Source organism: Rhinolophus sinicus, chromosome 16, assembly GCF_057876585.1.
Source record: "Rhinolophus sinicus isolate RSI-liver-muscle chromosome 16, RSI-T2T, whole genome shotgun sequence".
NCBI classification, from domain to species: Eukaryota; Metazoa; Chordata; class Mammalia; order Chiroptera; family Rhinolophidae; genus Rhinolophus; species Rhinolophus sinicus.
Window position 1 is genome coordinate 102,568,040 of NC_142516.1, and position 20,991 is coordinate 102,589,030.

At 38.6% G+C, this 20,991-nt stretch overlaps 1 protein-coding gene across 1 annotated transcript in view; it reads left to right on the forward strand.

The window, feature by feature from the left end:
- LRRC63 (leucine rich repeat containing 63) overlaps positions 1-6,287 on the forward strand; it is a 64,453-nt gene extending 58,166 nt beyond the window's left edge. The window contains 1 exon segment of the mRNA XM_019753545.3: positions 6,044-6,287. Coding sequence (XP_019609104.3) covers positions 6,044-6,287 — 244 coding nt within the window.
- Positions 6,288-20,991: the final 14,704 nt, after the last annotated feature.

A 20,991-nucleotide genomic window follows, 5' to 3' on the forward strand; every position in this document is an offset into this window, starting at 1 on the left:
GCTTTATTCTAACTTCACAGAGACCAGGAATAGAGCAGACATACACAGAGCAAATTCTATCATTGCCTAATCTCAGGACGGGGATTCTTAAACCCCACACACTTTCAATCCTCTCAGGTTTATCTCTCATTTCCTTCAGATGGTATAAAACTATTTTTATTGCTGTACTGAGCACCAGTGACTGTATTATTGATTTAACAAATATTTGTTGTATGCATAAGTAAATTGTTTCCCAGGAGTATATAAATTACCAATATTGACTCAATGAAAGGCAGAAAACCTTAAAAGACTAGTAACCATTGGAGTAATTTAAAAAGGTGATTAAAAATCTACCAATAAAAAGTAACCAGGCCTCGAAGTTCACACTTTTAATGCATTGAGATGTCAATGCTCATGAGATTTGAACGCACATAAGAAGGAAGAAAAATCTCCATGGACAAAATTTTTTTTAAATAATTAAAACCTAACTAATGAGTGGTAAACAGATATGAGACCACATAAATTTTTTTTGAGAGAAACATCTTCAATCTAGACTTTGCAAATTCCAAAAATTAAGTTCAAGTGGATATTATTTCACAATTTAAAGAAATTTCCAAATACAAGAGGAAATAAACCACCAAGAATAAAAGTCAGCAAAAACAATCAACAGATACAAATTTCCAAGGATCTAACATATTAGAATTGTTTACAGAATATTACATAGCTAATTTAAGTGTTTAAAGAAATATAACTTAATTTTAAAAATGCTTAAGGAACAAAATACCATCAAATATGACCAGGAAAATGTGAACAAGAAATTTTAAATGAAATGAAATTCTAGAAACTGAAAAAATGTAATAGTTGAAATTAGTGCATGGGTTAAACAGACAATTTTCACACATGAAAGAACTGAAGAAATTCTGGTGCATACACAGACAGGAGGGAAAGGAGATTTAACACACACTTAAAGTCCCAAAAAGTGAGAATAGAGAAAAACGTTGGGAATTATTGTTCAATGAGATAATGACTGTAAACTCTCAGAAGTAATGAAAGATGTAATTTCACTGAAAGCTCTATGCATACTAAGTAAATCACCAGACTTCTTGTTATGTATATGTCACCATCGTATTACAAAAGCATCTCATGTTGGACTGATGATTTAAATATGAAAAGCAAAATTTAAAGCCTTTACAAGCAACTGTAGGAGACTATCTTTATGACTTCATGGTAGGGAATGATACTGTAAACAAAATACAGACAATATAAACAGTAAAGCAAAGTTTCATACATTTGAAAAAAGGGTAAATTTTCCATGTAATATGACACCATCAATAAAATTGAGACAAGCCATTAACTAGAAGAAGATATTGTAATACTTGTAACTGTTGAAACATATATGTATATCTCCCACAAATCAGTAAGAAAATATACAACCCATAGAAAAGTGCTTAAGTGTTAGGAATATGCAGTTCATGGATAACAACATACATAGATGATAAACATGAGAAATGTTAACTCACACCAGTAATCAAGGAAATGCAATATAAATAAAAACAAATTTTTCTTATAAGTTTTATCAGGATTAAAAAGATTGACATTATGTGTTAGCTTTGGATGTTCAAAACAGGATTATGATGTATCATTGGTGGCATTTTAAATTGGTGAAAGCTTTGAGGAAGGAAATTTGACAATATTATAATTACCCCTTAAAATATAAATTTAAAGTTTAGGAATCTGTCTTATAGAAATTGTTATATGTGAACACAAAGTTAGGCACAGGAATGATAATTACAGCCTAAATGGTTATCAATAAAAATGTGGTAAAGAATTTATGGTGTACCCATTTTATGGAACATTATGATGCCATTAACAAGAATGAAGTAAAACAAAATGTATTAACATAGAAGGCTGTCCAAGACATTTTGTTACACACAGACACATACGTACAGAGTGAGAGAATACACGTAATGAGAGATTCCATTTATGTAAAAAATAGTCATGAGTCTGGGAGCTAGAGGGTACAACTCAAACTATGAGCTTTAGTTATTCTGGAGAGGAAAGTTAGAGTGATTGAAGTGAGGAATAAAGGGGGAAATCTGTGTTTTTCTCTATATGATTCTATATTTGGCAACTTTAGAGGATGGGTTTTTATGTAAATGAAGTGACACAAGTGAATTATAAATAAAAGGGGCCAGAGAAAGAGAGATTATAACTGCTGGGAAAGTATGGAAGATTCAGGAATGACATGGTTTAGAAGGATGGGTAAAAGTGTACGTTTGAAAATATTTATTGTGTTCAAGGGGCATTCCAGGAAGAGGGAACCAAATAGGGAAATGAACTGAAGTTGAGTAAAAGTAGGGATATGTGCAAAGACAAAAATAAATGTTCAGCCAGAACAAAATATCTATGAAGAGCAACAAAATGTAGGATAGTAAGCAGATCCACGATGGCAGAGTAAATACTGTGCTTGCCCCATCCTGTGACCACATCAAAATTACAACTAAATTATAGAACAATCAACCTGGAGAACCATCTGAAGTCTAGCTGAACAGAAGTTTTATAATTAAGGATATAAAAAAGAAGCCATGTTGAGACTGGCGAAGACGCAAAACAGGTTGGTCCCACACCCACATGTGGCAGTTGAAAACTGGGAAGGATATCTTGGCCACAGAGGTTCCCCATGAAGGAGTGAGGGACTCCAGCCCCCCACACCAGGCTCCCCAGCCCGAAGTACTGGTTCCAGGAAGAGAAGCCCACACAACTGCTGGCTGTGAAAAACAGTGGGAATTCTGACCCTCCGGATGGGACGGAAGGCAGCTGGAAACCCAGACATCCTCTAACGGGCCCATGCAGGTACTTACCTGGGCTCCAGCAGAGGGATGGTGACTCTGGGGTCACTGGAGACACATGGGGAGAGACTGAGGTGTGTAACTTCGGGGCAAGGACTGGGGGGACAGTCCCAATTTTCCCTGTGTGGGGCTCTCTCCCATGTAGCCAGCAGGCAGGTGCCATCTTTCCTGTGTTGAGCCCACCCCCACAGGCCAAATCTAAATTTGATTGGCCTGGTGAGCTCTGCTGCTCCACCCTGCTGACTCACTGTGATTCTGCCTCACCCAACTTGAATACCACAGGAGACTTTATCAGTGGCTGACCCTTACCGGTGCCAGCAGGTGGCAGCAGGAGTCAGAGTGTCCTGGCTGTTTGCAGCGCTAACCCAGACCCAATACTGGTGGCAGCTGTCCTTGGTTTGCAGTGTGGCTTCGCCCACATGCCTCCAGGTACAGAACAACTAACTGCGGATCACTTTGTACCTTCTACCCAGGTACTCCCCATCAATCACAGGCAGTGGCTGACCTGGGCCTGCCCTTCTCAAGAGGCCCCAGAACCAACATACTTGGAGGCTAGCTTCAGACCACAGCAGAGGACCACCCAAGAAGCTCCACAAGCAGCACACACAAAGGGCAGCCTCAATAGGCATGAGAGCCCACTGGGGTGAATCCTACTCCATGGGGTAAACCTCCTGTACCAGAGCCCATAAGCTGTGGATGTAGCCAAACCCCACAGCCAGTCAGTCTGAGGGTCAAGTCCACCCACTGACATGCCAATAACAATCAAGGCTCAACTGTAACAGGAGGGCACGCACCATCCATACAAGGGACACTCCTGGAGCAGGTGACCAGGGAGACTGTGCCACTGGGCCCCACAAGACACCTACTACATAAGGCCACCCAGCAAGACTAGGAGACATAGCAGCGCTACCTAACCTAAAGACAGAGAGGCAGCCAAAATAAGGAAACAAAGAAATACGTCCCAAATGAAAGAACAGGAGAAAACTCTAGAAAAAGAATTAAATGAAATGGAGGCAAGCAATCTACCAGATACAGAGTTCAAAACAATGGTTATAAGGAACTTAGTGAGGACTTTAACAGAGATATAGCAAGCATAAAAATGAACATAGAAACCATAAAAAGAACCAATCAGAAGTGAAGAATACAATAACCGAAATGAAGACTACATTAGAAGGGTGGCCAGATGGCTCAGTTGGTTAGAGCACGAGCTCTTAACAAGGTTGCTGGTTCAATTCCCTCATGGTGTGGTGGACTACACCCCTGCAACTAAACGGCGATAGAAAACGGCGACTGGACTTAGAGCTGAGCTGCGCCCTCCACAACTGGATTGAAGAACAATGAATTGGAGCTGATAGGCCCTGGAAAAACACACTGTTCCCCAATATTCCCCAATTAAAAAGAATTACATTAGAGAGAATCAACAGTAGATTAGATGAAGCAGAGGACCAAATCAGCGATTTAGAAGATAAGGTAGCAGAAAACAACCAATCAGAACAACAAAAAGAAAAAAGAATTACCCTCCCTCAAAAAAAAAAGCAATGAGGAGAGTTTAAGGGCCCTGTGGGAAAACATCAAGCATTTATGCAAATAAGGTGACTCTCAGCGGCCCCAGATAACTTCAGGATGGGGATTTGTTGCCAGAAAGACCAAGCTTTGATTAGAAGGTTCGAACTTTTAACTCCAACCCCCTCCACCTTGGGAAAGGGAAGGGAGAGGTGCTGGAGATTGAGTTCAATTGCCAATGGCCAATCATTTAATCAAGCATGCCTATATAATGAAACTTCCATAAAAACCCATAAACAATGGGGTTTGGAGAACTTCCAAGCTGGCAAACATGTCTGGTGCCTGGACAGTGGCACACCTGAACTCCATAGGGATAGAGGCTCTTGCACTCAGGACCTTTTCAGACCTCGCTTCAGTTGGCTATTCATCAGGTATCCTTTATAATAAACTGCAATAGTAAATATAGCATTTTCCTGTGTTCTGAGTTTTTCTAGCAAATTAGCCAAGAGGAAAAGAAGTAGGCTAACCTGGGGACCCCATACTTGCAACTGCATCTGAAGTGAGGGCAATCTTGTGGGACTGACTCCTTAAACCTGTGGAGTCTGGCACTAACTCCAAGTAATTAGTGTCAGAATTGAATTTCAGGACATGCAGTTGGTGTCTGCAGAAAATTGAAAAATTGGTTGACATGAGAAAAACCTCTAACAAATATTTAGTATGAGTTTTCATATTTTAAAGTACATGTAAATATGTCATTCTTCAACTTGTTTTTTATGCTTAACTTTTTAAAAGATTATATATATATATATATATATATATATATATATATATATATATATATATATATGGCTCTAGTTCATTAACTCTTGTATAGTTTTCCTATACAAATCTAATCTATTTATTCTTTCTCTTGCTAGTGGACACTTGGATTGGTGTATCTTCAACTTTAGTAGAAATTGCCAAATTGCTCTCCAAAGTGATTATACCAATTTATATTCCACCAAAAAAATTATGAGAGTCCCTGATGGTCCTCATCCTCACCAAATTTTGTACTGTCTGACTTTTACATTTTGCCCACCTGATGATTGTGAAATTATATTTCTTTGCCATTTTGTGTTGTATTCCTTGATTGTTAATGAGAGTGAGAAGCTTTACTTCTCATTGTTCTCTGAACACTCAGGTTTCTTCTTCTGTTCATGTGCTAATGTTAATGTACTAATGGTTTAATGTCTGTCTTTTAAACCTGATTTGTGAGCATTTAATAATATATATGGACACTAACCTTACACTAGTTTATGTTAATGCCTTTATTTTTTAAATTATGTATTTATTTTGAGTTATGAAAATAATTCATATTTATTATAGAAAATTTGGAAAATACAGAAATACATCATAAAGAAATACAAAATTTTCTGTGATTACACTGTCCAATTACTGTGTTCTGTTTGGGATCTATCTATGAAATGTTTTCTTACTATGAATCTATACTTTTTTGTTTTAGAAAACTAGGATTGTTTTATACACACATATGTACTTTATTTTTTAGTATTTAATTGTTCACTTGTGTATGTCTTAGCTCCTCAATTAGATGATAAGATCAATAATGATAAAGTCCACGTTATATACTGCTTTGAGTCTTAGATAGCATCAACAAAATGTCTTTTCTTTATTAGAAATTTACTAAATATTGATTAATATTTTCTCCATTGCAGCACAACCAGATGTGAATGGTGTAATGGTCCCAAGTTTGGTGAAGGTTATCGCATCATCCAATCCTGCAATATTTTTGGAACTACTAATCTTCCTGTTATGTTTCATGTCTGTTCTTCTTCCTGCTATCGAAAAGTAAAAGAAAATAGTTGTGTTTTAGATAGTATTCCTGGTTAAAGAGTAGCTCTAAATTCTGAGTTGATGAATCATGCAATTATTTTTGACTCCCATTCTAAAAGCCATTAAAGTTTATGCGTATAGTAATTCATTTCTTTAAGAGTACAGGTTCTTTTTGGAAGACATAAATGTCTTCCCATGTGAATCTTCTTTGTAATCCTGGCTCCTTATGAAAGTTTGTGATTGCTAGGGAACTGTTGCAGAATAATTACTTAAGAAGGATTAGTGAAGGTTTTTTTATTTCAATGAAGATCTAGAAAATCTCTTTCAGAGCATGTTTACTATAAAAAGAAAAATGTTAGAATCCTTTGCAAAAAGGATTTATTTTACAAGTGGCCTTTTTATGCATCCATTCTAAGTGTTAAGATAACATTTCAAAGTCATTAGTGCAATTCTGTGGAAATCTATCTAGTGCCAACCACCTCAATTGTGGATTGCTTTTGGGAATAAAATATTAATTCCAGTCCTATATTTACCTGTTTGATTTTATTATCCAGGCTCTTAGAAAACTGGTACAATTTTTCACTTATATTACCTTCATCTCATAAAGCCTGACTTCATAGACTAATGCCAGCAGTTAACAGACCTTCAGTGATAGCCTGGCAAGAAAATAAAGTGAAACTTACACAATTACATTGCAAAGCAACATGTGCATACAGTAGAAGTTCAGGTTTAAGAATTGGTATTTGGTAAGAGGAAGGTGAAAGAGCATTTTGATATAACAAACAATTTTAGAATGGCATAAATGGTTTAGAATAGCATCTAACTCATGCAGTTAATGTTAAATCTAAATAAAATGATCCCGCTAATTAAACTTGATGAAATTATTTAAATTTATACATCTATCTTATCATCAGAGAATGCCAGAAAATACACAATGAAACTTATGTTATCTCTTACATTGTATTAGATGGAATTTTACAGTAAACTTACTTAACACTAGAATTTTAATAAAAAGAAAATACACAGTATATCAGGTTTGTGCATATCAGTTAATAACATTATTTAAATCAATAATAAAATAAATTAGGCAAAATGACTTTTCTGATTATTGATTTTAATAAATTGGGATGCTTGTATTCTTCTCTTTGAAACTCAGTTCTATTTTAAGCAGAAATAGGAAACCCTTGCTTCAGAAGTATACACTGTATTCTCCAACAAACGAATAAAATGATTTGTATAGAAGTAACTACCATATCACACAGGTAATCCTGAAGGGGATATATTGATTGAATGTCAATTGAGGATCTCTGATTATCTGATTTGTTGTTTTCATTACAGTTAGGGGAGGAGGAGGATATAGAGATTAATGACAAAACTTGATTCTTCTATTTTTCTCCAAGTTCTGCTTAGTTAAACACTTAATAATCTTTGAATAGGACTCCTTGGCTAACAAGCAATGCAAGTGTCTCAAATGCAATTAATCTCAGAAAGCCATACCTCCATACATCGGTCAGGAGTGCCAACCACTCCATCTAACCACTCTTTTTTAACACATTAGGATGTCCTATTTTTTCATCAATAAGAAATTTTGTATGTTTGATCAGAAATTGGTTGTTGAGGGACATATGTGTGGGAGGCCAAAGCATTCAGTGTCTTCTGCTGCATACCTCTGGGGAAACCTGAGGTCATTGTTTTGTAGTGGAAGAAAGAAAATAAATAATCACATTAACTATATTTAGGTAAAACTTTCAAACTAGTGTTCCCTGGATATCACATTTTTTTCCAACTGAATTCAATTCACCAGTGATTTATTGTGTATTTACTAGATACCAGGCACCATAAAGTATAGGCCTTTGGATATAGTATAGTGTGGAATATTCTATGACAAAGGTGTGCCCAGCATGCCAAAGCAGTGCAGTGAGGTAGCACAAATCCAACTCTGGGGACCAAGGAACATTTCCTGAGGGTGCATTTGTCAAACCATATAAACAGAATTAAAAGAGTCCCCCCTTATCCGTGGTTTTGCTTCCCACAGATTCCAAGTTTTCCTTGCTGTCAACTGCTGTTAGAAAATATTAAATGGAAAATTTCAGAAATAAATAATTCATAAGTTTTAAAGTGCGCACCATTCTAAGTTGGGATGAAATCTCATGCCATGCCTCTCACTCCCCGGACATGAATCATCCCTCTGTCCAGCATCTCTACCGTCACTTAGTAACCATCTTGGTTATCAGATCGAGTCACAGCATCGCAGTGCTTGTGTTCAAGTAACTCTTATTTTACTTAATAATGGCCCCAAAGTACAAGAGTAGTGATGCTGTGATATACCAAAGAGAAGCTATAAACTGTTTCCATTAAGTGAAAAGGTGAGTACAATATAATAAGATATTTTGAGAGACAGAGAGACCACATTCACATAACTTTTATTACAACATATTGTTATAATTATTCTATTTTATTATTACTTAAATTAAACTTTATCATAGGTATGGATGTATAGGAAAAAACAGCATATGTACGGTTTGGTTTTATCCACTATTTCAGGCATCCATTCGAGGTCTTGGCACATATCCTCTGTGGATAAGTTACTATACTGTTGTAAAGTGTACAGCAGAGAATTGTGGGAGATAAGTCTAGAGAAATCAACAGGGCTAGGGTCATAAAGCTCTCACCTGCCGTGCTTAGAAGGGTCATTAGCTGCTAAAGAGTCATTGAAAGATTTTAACAGGAAAAAAAACATGATCAGGTGTGTATTTAAAATAGATTAGGAAATTTAGAGAAGGTGCTAGTTTCTAACCAGGCACCACACTAGTAATAGGGAAGAAAATTTTCAAGAAATATTTAAAATATATGAGTTCTGACAATTAAGCTCGCGACCTTGTTTTAATGGTGTTGTTAAATTTTTTGGTATCAGAGGGATTATTCATTATGAATTTGTACCAACTGAACAAACAGTTAACCAAGTTTACTATTTGGAAGTGCTGAAAAGGCTGCATGAAAAAGTCAGACAACCTAAACTTTTCGCCAGCAATTCATGATTCTTGCATCCCAACAATGCACCAGCTCACACAGCACTGTCTGTGAGGAAGTTTTTAGCAAGTAAACAAATAACTGTATTGGAACACCCTCCCTACTCACCTGATCTGGCTCCCAATGACTTCTTTCTTTACCAAAGATGAAGGAAATATTGAAAGGAAGACATTTTGATGACATTCAGGACATCAAGGGTAATACAATGACAGCTCTGATTGCCATTCCAGATAGTGTTCCAAAATTGCTTTGAAGGGTGGACTAGGTGCTGGCATCAGTGCACAGCTTCCCAAGGGGAGTACTTCAAAAGTGACTATAGGGATATTCAGCAATGAGGTATGTAGCACTTTGTCTAGGTTGAGTTTGGGAATTTAATTGTCCGACCTCGTAAAATTGGCAGATTTGATGTTGAGCATGTTGGAGAAAGGAAAGTCTTTAGAATGATTGCTTTGATTTGTATTTCATAACAGGAAGACGTATGGAAAAATCTTTACTTCACTTGTTAATTCGCCAAGCCTATAACTTTGTCACAATAAGAGAATTAGTTTTATAGAACTGACATATTTCAAAACTGTTTGTTGGTTTTAATTCATATTCCATTCTCTTCTTGGCCCTAAAGTCCACTTTATACAAATAGCAAATATTTAAAACCCTAGATTTGGCAAACAAACAGAATAAGAGTGATTATTCTCTTTACAAAAGGATTCTTTGTTTTATAAAATAAATCTTTATATGACACCTTTAAATTATCAGCTCTAAATATGATTTAATATACTGCTCCTCAGAAACATATCTATTTTACAAAAACAGAGATATATGCCTACTTTCGAGTTGATTTCGGTTTCTTTTTCCACTACTTTTTTAAGAGTAAGTGAAAGGTCAGTGTTTTCTAGGATAAATTCATTTATTCATCCAATTAACAAATATTTACTGGGTTCCTATTGTAGCCCAGACACTGTCCTAGATATTTCAGTTATAGCAGTGAATGAAACACAAAAGTTCCTGTTTTCTTGGAATTTGTATTTTAATGGATTGTGCTTTTTTTTTCTTTTTAAAAATATGGTATGCCATTTCCCTTTTTGCTAATTTTTAAGGTATTTCTAGTACAGTGTCTTGCATGTAACAGGCACCTTCTATGTATTTACTCAATTGAATAAATTCTCAACAGAGCAAGAAGTGACTTTAATAATGTTTTGCGTACATGACTTCATAATTTTGAATATTCCGATCTACGGTCAGATTCAGATGAGATAGCAGACTACATATTCTCATTTTAAAAAAATCAGATATGTGGTCACAATGTTTAAGTTATGTATCAGGAGAAAAAAGACACCATGATTTGAATACTCATTTTGCTCACTTAATCTCTCACCAAATAGTGTGCTGTCTTTGCATCATTTCAAACTTTCACATAATGATTATACACACCAGATTACATTGCCTAAATGTTGTATAATTTGCAAAGCACTTTGTGTACCAAAGGAAGGGAGGAATTTTAAAGCCATTTCTTTTCTAGTATTACCTGTGTGGCACTGAAGACTGACTGCCCACAGCATTTCCTTTGTCCCTTTTCGCCTGAGGAGCAGAATCTTGATTTTTAGCTAGGCACAAGTGCCTCCGAGTATAAAACACTACATCTCTCAGGTTTGAGCATCCACCAAGCCCATATGGCAGAATGTCAGATCATGACAGTACCAGTGGCATGAGAATGTGTCTTTTTCTCCTAATCCCTTGTCCCGTGGCACCACTCTGAAAGGGTCAGAAACTGTAGCCAAGCAGTGGGAGAGCAGGGTGGGAGAGGGTGCTGAGGGGTACAGCTGCACAACCTCTACCCCTCTGTAGATGTCAGGCCTATCCCAATACTGTTCTCACTTTTTTAGCTTGACCTGTGATTATTACACTGAACTGGATGCTTTGTTGCTGCTCTTATGACCCTAACGGGCAGGAAGGACTTCTGGACCTGCCAGAGATTTCATGCAGAGGCTGGGAAGGAGCCAGTCCTTGGGAGAGGTTATAAAGGACAGTAGAAAGAAAGGGTCAAGTTATTCCATGCTGCTCCCCCACTGCCTCCACCCCACATTGGGTATCACTTGCTCAAAAAAGCAGCTCCACCGCCTTCACCATCACGCCCCTCGTGGTCCATAGATAGTGCAGGAGTTCGGAGCACTGGACTCCTGTCCCTTTTGACAGAATTTCCACTCCAGCTGCTCTTGAAAATTAAAAAGGATGTTCCCTGACACCTGGAGCATGGGAAGAAGGGGTCAGTCTCCTCATAGTGTCACATCAAACTTGAAATGTTATCTGACCCTCCTTGACATTTCCACAGCAACTTGCTGAATTTGTTTGATCACTGGGAAAATCTAAACCAGTTGAATTTTCACTGTTTCAAATATAGAAAGCTGATGTTAGGAAATTCTGCAGAAGCCAGAGGTATCTCCAGAATACTATTATGACTAGATTTACTTTAAGTTGAAACTTTATGAGATCAATTGGCATTTTCCTCAGAAATTCAGCCAAGCCACTTACGATAATTTTTAAAACTTACTTGAAACTGTACGAATAATAGCTTGATTTTCTTCTTTTACTTTTCTCTAGCTCAATTTCATTTAGCTTGTGGACTGTATAAATTTTTTGTACCAATAAGAGATACACACAAATTGTACTTTTTGATCCCTGGGTCACTCTTGCTTCTGTCATATATTTTGAGGAATGTGGCACTAAAAAGAAAGAATTACCCAAGTAATTTAGAGTAATGCAAAATTTGGCCCGATGAGCTGATCAATAGTCTCCATAAGGCCGAGGGCAGACACAGAGACAGCTACATAAAGTCATTATCTAATTGGGAAATATCTGCCCCGACACCAGATTTCCAGTTGACCTTAACTGAAGATTCTGTTGGCCCAGAAAACATGATGATAAGCAGTCCTTGAAACAGACAAGGGCATTTCTTTGTAACATCATGCATCATAGAAAGACTTCCCCTAACTGGAACTTTCCAGTTTCATTCCCCCCTGCCATTTGACAATACACAAAGAAAGAGACCCAAAATGATCTACAGTATTTCTTTTGGCAAAGCTCAAAGAGCCTTCAAATGTCCCTATATTTAGATTCCAGCTGCATTCATTCCATTACGATAATAGAGGATGTTTGTTATCATGACTACGTACTAGCTATAGCTTCTGTCCCCCCATTTTACAGAGCAAATAGAATTACAGCCATTTGTAGTTGTCTGTGGACAAAGTGGATAATATGTTTTGTGTAAAAGACAAATACGATTTTTAAAAGTAGGAAAACAATATCCCCTTATAAAGGTAATGAGGTTTCCAGTAAGCCCTGTCCCAGCCTGAGGGTCTAGATCTTGCTCAGTTCAGCAGGACCCCTGCCCAAGCACAGGATGGGAGCTCCTCTCAGCATACCAGGGCCCCCAGGACTCCTTTTGTGTTTACAGGTATCCTGAGGAGTTGTGGGGAGGTGTCTGCACAAGGTAGTTGGACAGAAACAAGCCTGTGGCACCCCTGCTAGTCTTTCAGCTGGTGAGGCTCAGAGCAAGTGCAGCCCAGGTTTATCCTGAATGCAGGTTGGAGGCGGAGCGGATGAAGGTCTCCATATGTGTGAAGGGTGGGTGGTCAGTGATGAAGATATCATTCAAGGCAGCTCCCAGGTGCAGGAGAGGCACCTAGCACAGGCCTATGGTTCCTCCTGCCTCTCCTTTCACCCCCCCTGACAGCCTTCCCCACCCCACCCCCTTCTGACTATTTCCTCTTATTTTGGTCCCAGCTAACGGGGTCTCCTTCGCATTACCATTACTTGCAGCTCTCTCTTCTCTATTCTCTGTGAGAATAAAAGGTTCCTATTGTACATCATCTTTACTACTTTTCCAAACAGCTGAATTCTCCACTTTTCTTTTACAACAGACCTTAATTGGCCCATCGCAACCATAGCCATTATTACCAACCAAAGCCAATCTGAATTCCGTTTCCTTAGGGTCCAGGAAAAGACCTTTGAAAACCTTCAAATAGACCCAGATTCTAGTCCTACAATAGTGGCCATTAAGAAAGGTGGATAAGCCCACACTGAACACACAATTCCAGGCTTTTAGTGCTCACTAGAATGTTCCCTCAGGAGAACATTAAGTTTGCCCAAAAGTAATGCAAATCAATCAATCAATCAATCAATCAATCACATGTGTAACTTTCTTATGTCAAAGAATTTCTTAACCTTTTTTATGACAATATGTCTGAATTAAATAGTTATCTCCAATTTATATAATTTTGATACATTTTAAGAGAACTATTCCAAGAACTGGTTACCAGTGATCTGACATTAACATAGGGAAATTATCCTGTTATCCAGTTGGGCCCATTGTAATCACATGAGCCTTGTGAGAATCTAAGCGGAGAGACCAGCCAAGCTACTCTGCACTTAGCCTTCTGAAATACAGAAAGTGTAAGATAAACTTATATTAAATTTGTGTTAAAAAAAAAAAAAAAGAAAAACGAACTAAATGGGAAGTGGATGGACCAAAGCTCTCTTCCTAAAAAGATTTTAGGTTTGCTCAAGCACATGGAAATATCAATGCCCAAAATTTCTGTGCCACAATGTGGTAATAATTTTTATCTGGAAAGATTCTTATTTTGTATCAATAATTATGCCTAAGACTTGTCAAACACACATTTATCCATTATTTATTTCTCACATCACTCTATGAAATAGTTTCTATTAATATCTATTTTACAGGTGAGGACACTAAAAGAATGAGTTTAAAAAGGGTGTATTTTGAACAGTATAGTTTCAGGGTTATAAATATAGATGTGGCTCTTGCTACAGAAAGCCAATTTGCTTTCTGGAAAATTTGTACCATCACTTGTGGATACACCCAGCAAGCTACGTGATCCTATCCGCCATACACTCACGAATGCATCGAGGATTGCCTTTCAAAATATTTAATCATTTGATGCAGGCAAATGCTGACCTCTTGTAGCTATTTTAATTGTCTCTATTTTAAATTCCTTGTTTTCTAATGGTTTAATTTTGTAATCCTTCTGAATTTTGTACGGCGTAAACATGGCATAAGTCCCAAATAAATGGATCAAATGCTTCACTCTTTTACCTGGAGCCAGCGTTAGCTATTTCAGTTTTCAAAGGAAAGAAAAAATTAGACAAGGCGGCAGCTAAAAGGATCCCACACTTCTATGTGCAGCTTGTTCTAGCTTCTTTACTCAGGATCCAGAAAGAAATTTGCTCTGTTCCTCTTCTCAATGGCCCGTATGTCAGCGCCACCATCAGCATCACTAGAGAAGCTGAGAGCGACAGCCTCAAGTGATTGGAAGCAGGTGGGCATAACTGTGTCAAAACTAGGTTGCGCCTCACTCTACTTTTTCTCCTTTTCTTACATAAACACATCACTGGAATGGTCATGTTTTGGTGTCTCTGCATGCTGAAAAGTTTATGCAGCTTAATGAATATGTGATTATCAAACATGCAAGTCCCAATACTTGTGCTCAAGAATAAGGAAGTAACTCAAACAGGAGCTCACTCCTGCTGCAATGCATTTCGCAATGCATCAAAAGGGTTGCATCAAACAGGATGATGGATGTTGCAAGGGGCAGAGACCGCAAACTCTCTGCCACCACCACCACCAGGCACCACAGAGCCTTCTTGTTGCCTCTCTCTCAACCCTTCCTGGCAGATACTGTCTGACTCATTGCAAGAGGGCAGTGTTTTCCAGAAAGTCTGCAGCTTTAAGTAAAATCCACAATTAGGCAAGAGAAAAAGGAAAATCAGATTGCCAGCTATTGTAGAGTCCATTTAAATTCCCAAGGGTGATGACTCCCAAATGCATACCACTGTTTTTGATTCAGCTCTTACCAAAATAGCTAAAAGGAATTTAGAAGCAGTAGGAGAAAACCTACACTTTCAAAAGAAGCATGCTTCCTGCTTTGGCTGGTTTGCCTTAGAGCAAAGGTGTGTCCTTGGGAAAGCTGTTATCTCCCAAAAGGTCATGTAAAGACTGGTGGAGGGCAGCAGGGACAATGCTCAGATGAAGGCTGTGTTCATTTCCTATAGCTTCTGTAACAAATTACCGCACAGCAGTGGCTTAAAACCACACAAACACTATCTAATAGTTCTGGAGGTCTGCAGTCTGAAATGGGTCTCACTAGGTTAAAGTCAAGGGGTCAGTAAGGCTGCATTCCTTTTTGGAGTCTCTAGGGGAGAGTCCATTTTCTTGGCTTTTTACAGCTTCTAGAAGCCAGCCACATTCCTTGGCTCATGGCCTCGTTCTATCTTCAAAGCCAGCCATGCCAGGCTGTCTTTCTCTCTGATTCTTCCCCGTTTATAAGGATCCTTGTTATTACATTGGGCCCACCCAGATGATTCAGGATAATCTCTGCATCTCAAGATCAGCCAATTGGGGAAATTAATTCCATCTGAAACCTTAATTCTCCCATTGCCACGTAATATAACGTAGTCACACAGGTTCCAGGGATTAGGACAGAGACATCTTTGGGGGGGGGGTCGGGTCATTCTCCTGCCTATCACAAGAGAGGGCCTGAGCAGCAGCAGCTCAGTCTCAGGCATCCTACACTCTTGGCATTCTTACATTCTAGGACTCTGGTTTTAATGTGACTTATTTACTCTGTGGATCTCCTTATTCTTGTCCTCTACTGAGTCAGTTTTTGCTTCTTTATAACTTTGGCTGGAACATGGCCATGGATTTTATGGCCCTCATTCTACTCTGTCACCTTTTTGAGGTTTATCACTAGCACCAACTGACTCCACCTCTCCATTCTCTAAATTCAAAATTTCAAGACAGAGCATTTGATTAGCCCAGTTTATTTTAATGAGCCAGAGGTTGCTTGCTAGTCAGTGGATTGCCTTCCCTCAGGTCAGGTGCCCAATCCTGGTCAAATCAGCCGAGGCCAGGGAACAAATGTGGCATGCCACAAGACATGGCTGGTGCACCACTGACTGGGCAGGGAATGACATTTGTGGAGGGTTGTGGAAGGGCAGTTCTCTGTAACAGGGAACTTGGGCAATGCAGATACCAAGAGAAACCAGCCTCATCTTTAGACAGACTTTAAAGATCGACAGGGTAGTGATTTATTTATTACAATCTTAAAAATTTTAATTGTTTGTTTAATTGGCAAAAACTAAACCAATATTAAAATCAGAAATGTGCAACGCTACTTTGGTGCACTTGTAAAAGCCTGATGAATCAGAATGAAGATGATAGGATCTTCTGATCAAATAGCTTTCTTAGTTAATAATAATCATTCAACAAATGAAAATTTATTGAGCAGTTACTAGGCACCAGCCACAGTTCTAGATCTGAGATTAGAGGAGCGATAAGATAGATGTGACCCCTGCCCTTTTGTATATCTACTGACATTTAAAAACTTTAAAATGTATATTAGTCTATTCTCTTAAGTAAATAAATCAAGTAGAATTTTTTTTATTTTTTTATGGCTAAAAATGTTAAAGATGATCTTACTGAAGATCTACATAGATCTATACAATGGAGATGAAGAAGACGGGGAAAAATGACAAACAACGTATTTCCCGCAAGAGTGGGAATTTGCTATTTAAAAATGTAATTTTTTGGATTAGCTTGCTTGGTCTTGATTTGTATCATCCTTCTATATTACACATATAGAGAGAAAAAGAACACTTATTGAAGTTCCTGTGCAAATTAATTTTGAGTAATAAAGTTTCATTTTTATTTTAAGTGACTTTCATTTTTACTCATTTGAATTACTCATAATACTTATGAAAGTTTTGGTGCTATTACCCTTATTAACTTGTAAAAATATTTGTGCATAGTTTCAAAACTTAAAAGTACTAAAGGCTTATAATGAAATCCCTAGCCCTCTGCTATATTTCCCCTAAGTCCTGTCCCCAGCAGCAACCACTCTCCAATTTTCTAGCTTTTTCTGTTTTTATTTACTTCCATAGTTCCAAACAATATGCTTAAACTGTAATTTTTTCTATATATCTTAAGTCATATTTTTTGATTTTCTGCCATAGTAGGAAAAAAAGTCTAACCTACTCCATCTCATACCCCCACCTCTCCTCCTAACGTTCCCTCAGTATAATTATGACACAGCTTTTGGTGAAGTCTAATATCACACCCTTCAGTGACTTGTACACTATGCCCAGGCCCCTTTATTGTATGACTCTTCATGTTTCTTAGAATAAGAACATGCTTTATTTTTATCTGCCAGATAGATATTTTATGTACCTGTGGTAAATTTTCCCAAATACTCCTTCATTATTGTCATGTACCCATCAGTAATATTTGTCCAGATATTCAAATATATTGGCTATATTTTGTGGTTTTCCCTGGAGCCCCCCACTCTCCTGCTCCAAGCTGTACTGTTTCCTGCCCAGACCTGCTGCACACAATTTATCCTGTCATTTTCCTTCAGTGCCACTTCAGGACTTTTCTTTTGCCATTCTCCTATGTTAGACTCTCTGTTTTCTGGACCTATATCTTCCTCTTTCTTGGTTTACTATTTGTTTTGGTGGAGCACATCCTCCAATAGTTTACAAAGAAAGTGTAAAAGGAAGATCGTTGTTTTGAGGGCTTTGAAAATACCTTAATTTTAACCTCAATGTGTATAGCTTTTAGAACTCTGGAGTGAAGAGCATTGTCACTCAGCATGGTTCTATTGTCTCCTAACTCTGATACTATGATTCAGGGATCTAATGCTGGTCTGCTGCATGATCCTTTGTAGATTGTTAGGTACTTTTTCTCTCCAGAAGCTTTCAGAATCTTTATCTTCTGTGCTGTGCAACTTCATAATGACAAGCTTTACTGTGGGTCTTTTTTCAATTGTGCTGGGCATTCAATGAGTCCTGTCACTTGGGAACTTAAGTCCTGCAGTTCTGTGAAGTTGCCACATTTTATTACTTTGATAATTTCCTACGCTTCCTTTCTCCCTTCTCCTTTATGGAACTCCTATTCATTCATACTGGATATTCTAGACTAGTCTTCTAATTTTCTTATTTTTCTCCCATATTTTTAATTGCTTTAATTCCACTTCTACTTCATGTGAGATTTCTTCAGTATTGTCTTTCAGCCCTTAAATTTTTTGGAGATGTACCATTTTTAATCTCAAAGAAATTTCTCTTCTTTTGATTATTTTTATAATATCTTGTGTTTTGGATGCAGTATCTTCTCTTGACTCACCAGGGATATTAGACATTTTTACTTTTTATTTTGAAATAATTATGGATTGGTAGGAAGTTCAAAGATAGTACAGGGAGATCCCAAGTATTCTCCAGTCCTTTACCCAGTTTCCCCCAATGGTTACATCTTACATACTTGTAATGCAATATCAAATTCAGGAAACTGACACTGGTACAATGTGTGTGCATAATTCTATGTCATTTTATAACATAATATACATCACCACAAAGATTACCCTTGTTTCTAGCCTTTCATAATTTCACTCTCTTTCCTCTACCATACAATATTATTTTTTTTGGTCTGTTTTCAGTATATATTTCCTCTACGTTCCTTCTTTCATTCATTCTTTCTTGCTATCTCTCTTTTGTTTTGGAAGTTATGCACAAATGCTGGTAATCTTGCCAATTCATTCATATTTAAGCATAAAGCTCATTGTAAGCTCAGTTGTGAGAATTTGTATGGCCTCACAGCAGAGAGATCAATTGGCAAGTTCAAGTGTTTCAATGAAGGGTCCTCTAGTGTCGGAACCTGGGATCTTTTGTAAGTTCATTCACAGGTTCCAGATGAGAATACTCTGATCTTATCTGCAGGGTTGGCGAGGACTGTAACCCTGGCTGCCAACTTCATGAAAGCAAAGTGTGGGGCGGGGCTTGAACATTTACTATACAATTGGCAGATTTTCACTAAATTCCCTTTTCTAAAAATTGCATCACATCCCTTCTCATTCCCTTTCACTGTGAGTCTCCCAAATTTCTTAAGTTCGATTTGTCTAGAGAATAAACTTTTAATGTCTGAGAGGTGGGATAGAAGTTGCCTAACTTCATGAGAATAGGGGAGGGTGTCTAAGAGCTCCACACAGAAACTCCCACCAAATCTCCCCTTCTTACTCCTTTGCCTCACAGCACCTCAAACCTGTGCAAAGCCTTTCCAAGGGTCAAAAGAGGAATTCTTGGCTTCCCATCATTCTCCTTCTCTGTAGAGACAAACATTAGTTAAAATCCTTCATCACCCAAGATTTTGTTGCAATCTCTCTCCTCGTATAGTGTTTCCTATCCAGTTCACTTTGTCCTGTTAGACTTTTGTAGTTTTTTACTGCCTTTACAGTCATTTAATAGGATTCTAAGAGAGAGAAGAGAGAAGCAGGTATTTGATCTGCCATGTTTGTGCAGCACACAATACTATGATGAAAACTGAATGAATTCTTGTCTTAGTGAATTTTAATTATAGAAGTAACATGATGGAAGGAATCAAGATGGTGGCATAGGTAAATGCTGTGCTTCCCCTCCTCCTGTAACCACGTTAAAATTACAAATAAATTATAGAACAATAAACCTCGAGAACCATCTGAAGCCTAGCTAAACAGAAGTTTTATAACTAAGGACAGAAAGAACCCACAGAGAGACTGGTAAGAGAAGTGGAGACATAGAATGGGCCAGTCCCACACTGGTACTTTGTGGTTAAAACTTGGAAGGAATATCTCAGCCATGGAGTTGCCTCCCCCACCCCACCCCCACCCCCAAAGGAGTAAGGGACATCAACTCCACACTAGGTTCCCAGCCCAGAGTACCAGTGCTGGGAAGAGGAGCCCCCATAACATCTGGCTATAAAAACAGTGGGATTCTGCCTGTCTGTCTAGGATAGAAGGCTGCAGGAAACCCAGGTGTCCTCTAAAAGGGATGGCACACAGGGTCACTAACTTGTAAGTACTCACCGTGGGCTCTAGCAGAGGGACAGTGATTTGGGAGGCAACAGAAACATATAGGAAGAGACTGAGTTGTGTTACTTCAGGGAGAGGACTGGTGGGACCATTTCCATTTTCCCTGTCTAGAATCCTTCTCCTGTGCAGCCAGTAGGTGGGTGTCATCTTTCTTGTGTTGAGCCCTTCCCCAAACGCGTGGCCAAATCTAAATCTGCATTGGCCTGATCAACTCTGCTCACTCCACCCTGGTGATTCCATGGGACTCCGCACCACCCAATTCACAATATACTGGCCAGCAGCCAGCCCTGCCTGCATGGCACTCTTTCTTGGACAATTCCCAGGGGTCTGTGCACCCCAGGCAGGCAGCAACTGGCATCGGTGTGTTCTCAGCCTTTTGCTGAGTATCTCCAGGCTCCGCATTGGCATCAAACCAGAATGTATATTAACCTGGTGACCATTCATCCCACCATGGTGACTGCCTGAGACCCCACCTCACCCAACTTGCATACAGCATGAGGCTTTATCAGTGGCTGAAACTTACAGGAGCTGGCAAGCAAAAGCAGGCCTCATGGTGCCCTGGCATTTTGCAGAGCTACCCCCGGCTGGATACTGGTGGCAGCCATCCTTAGTCCACAGTGTGGTCTCTCCCATTTGCTTCCAGGTCCAGCACAGACAGCAAACACCTGTGGATATCTTTGTAGCTCTTACCAGGTAATCTCTGGCTGGTCACAGGCAGTGGCTGATTTGGTCCTGTACCGAAGCCCTTCCCAAGAGGCACCAGAACCAGCACACCTGGAGGTCAGCTTCAGACCTCAAAGGACACCACTCAATTAGCCCCACAAGATGTGAACCCAAAGGGTGGTTTCAGCATGCACCAGAGCCTGCTGGGGCAAATTCTGATCAATGGGATA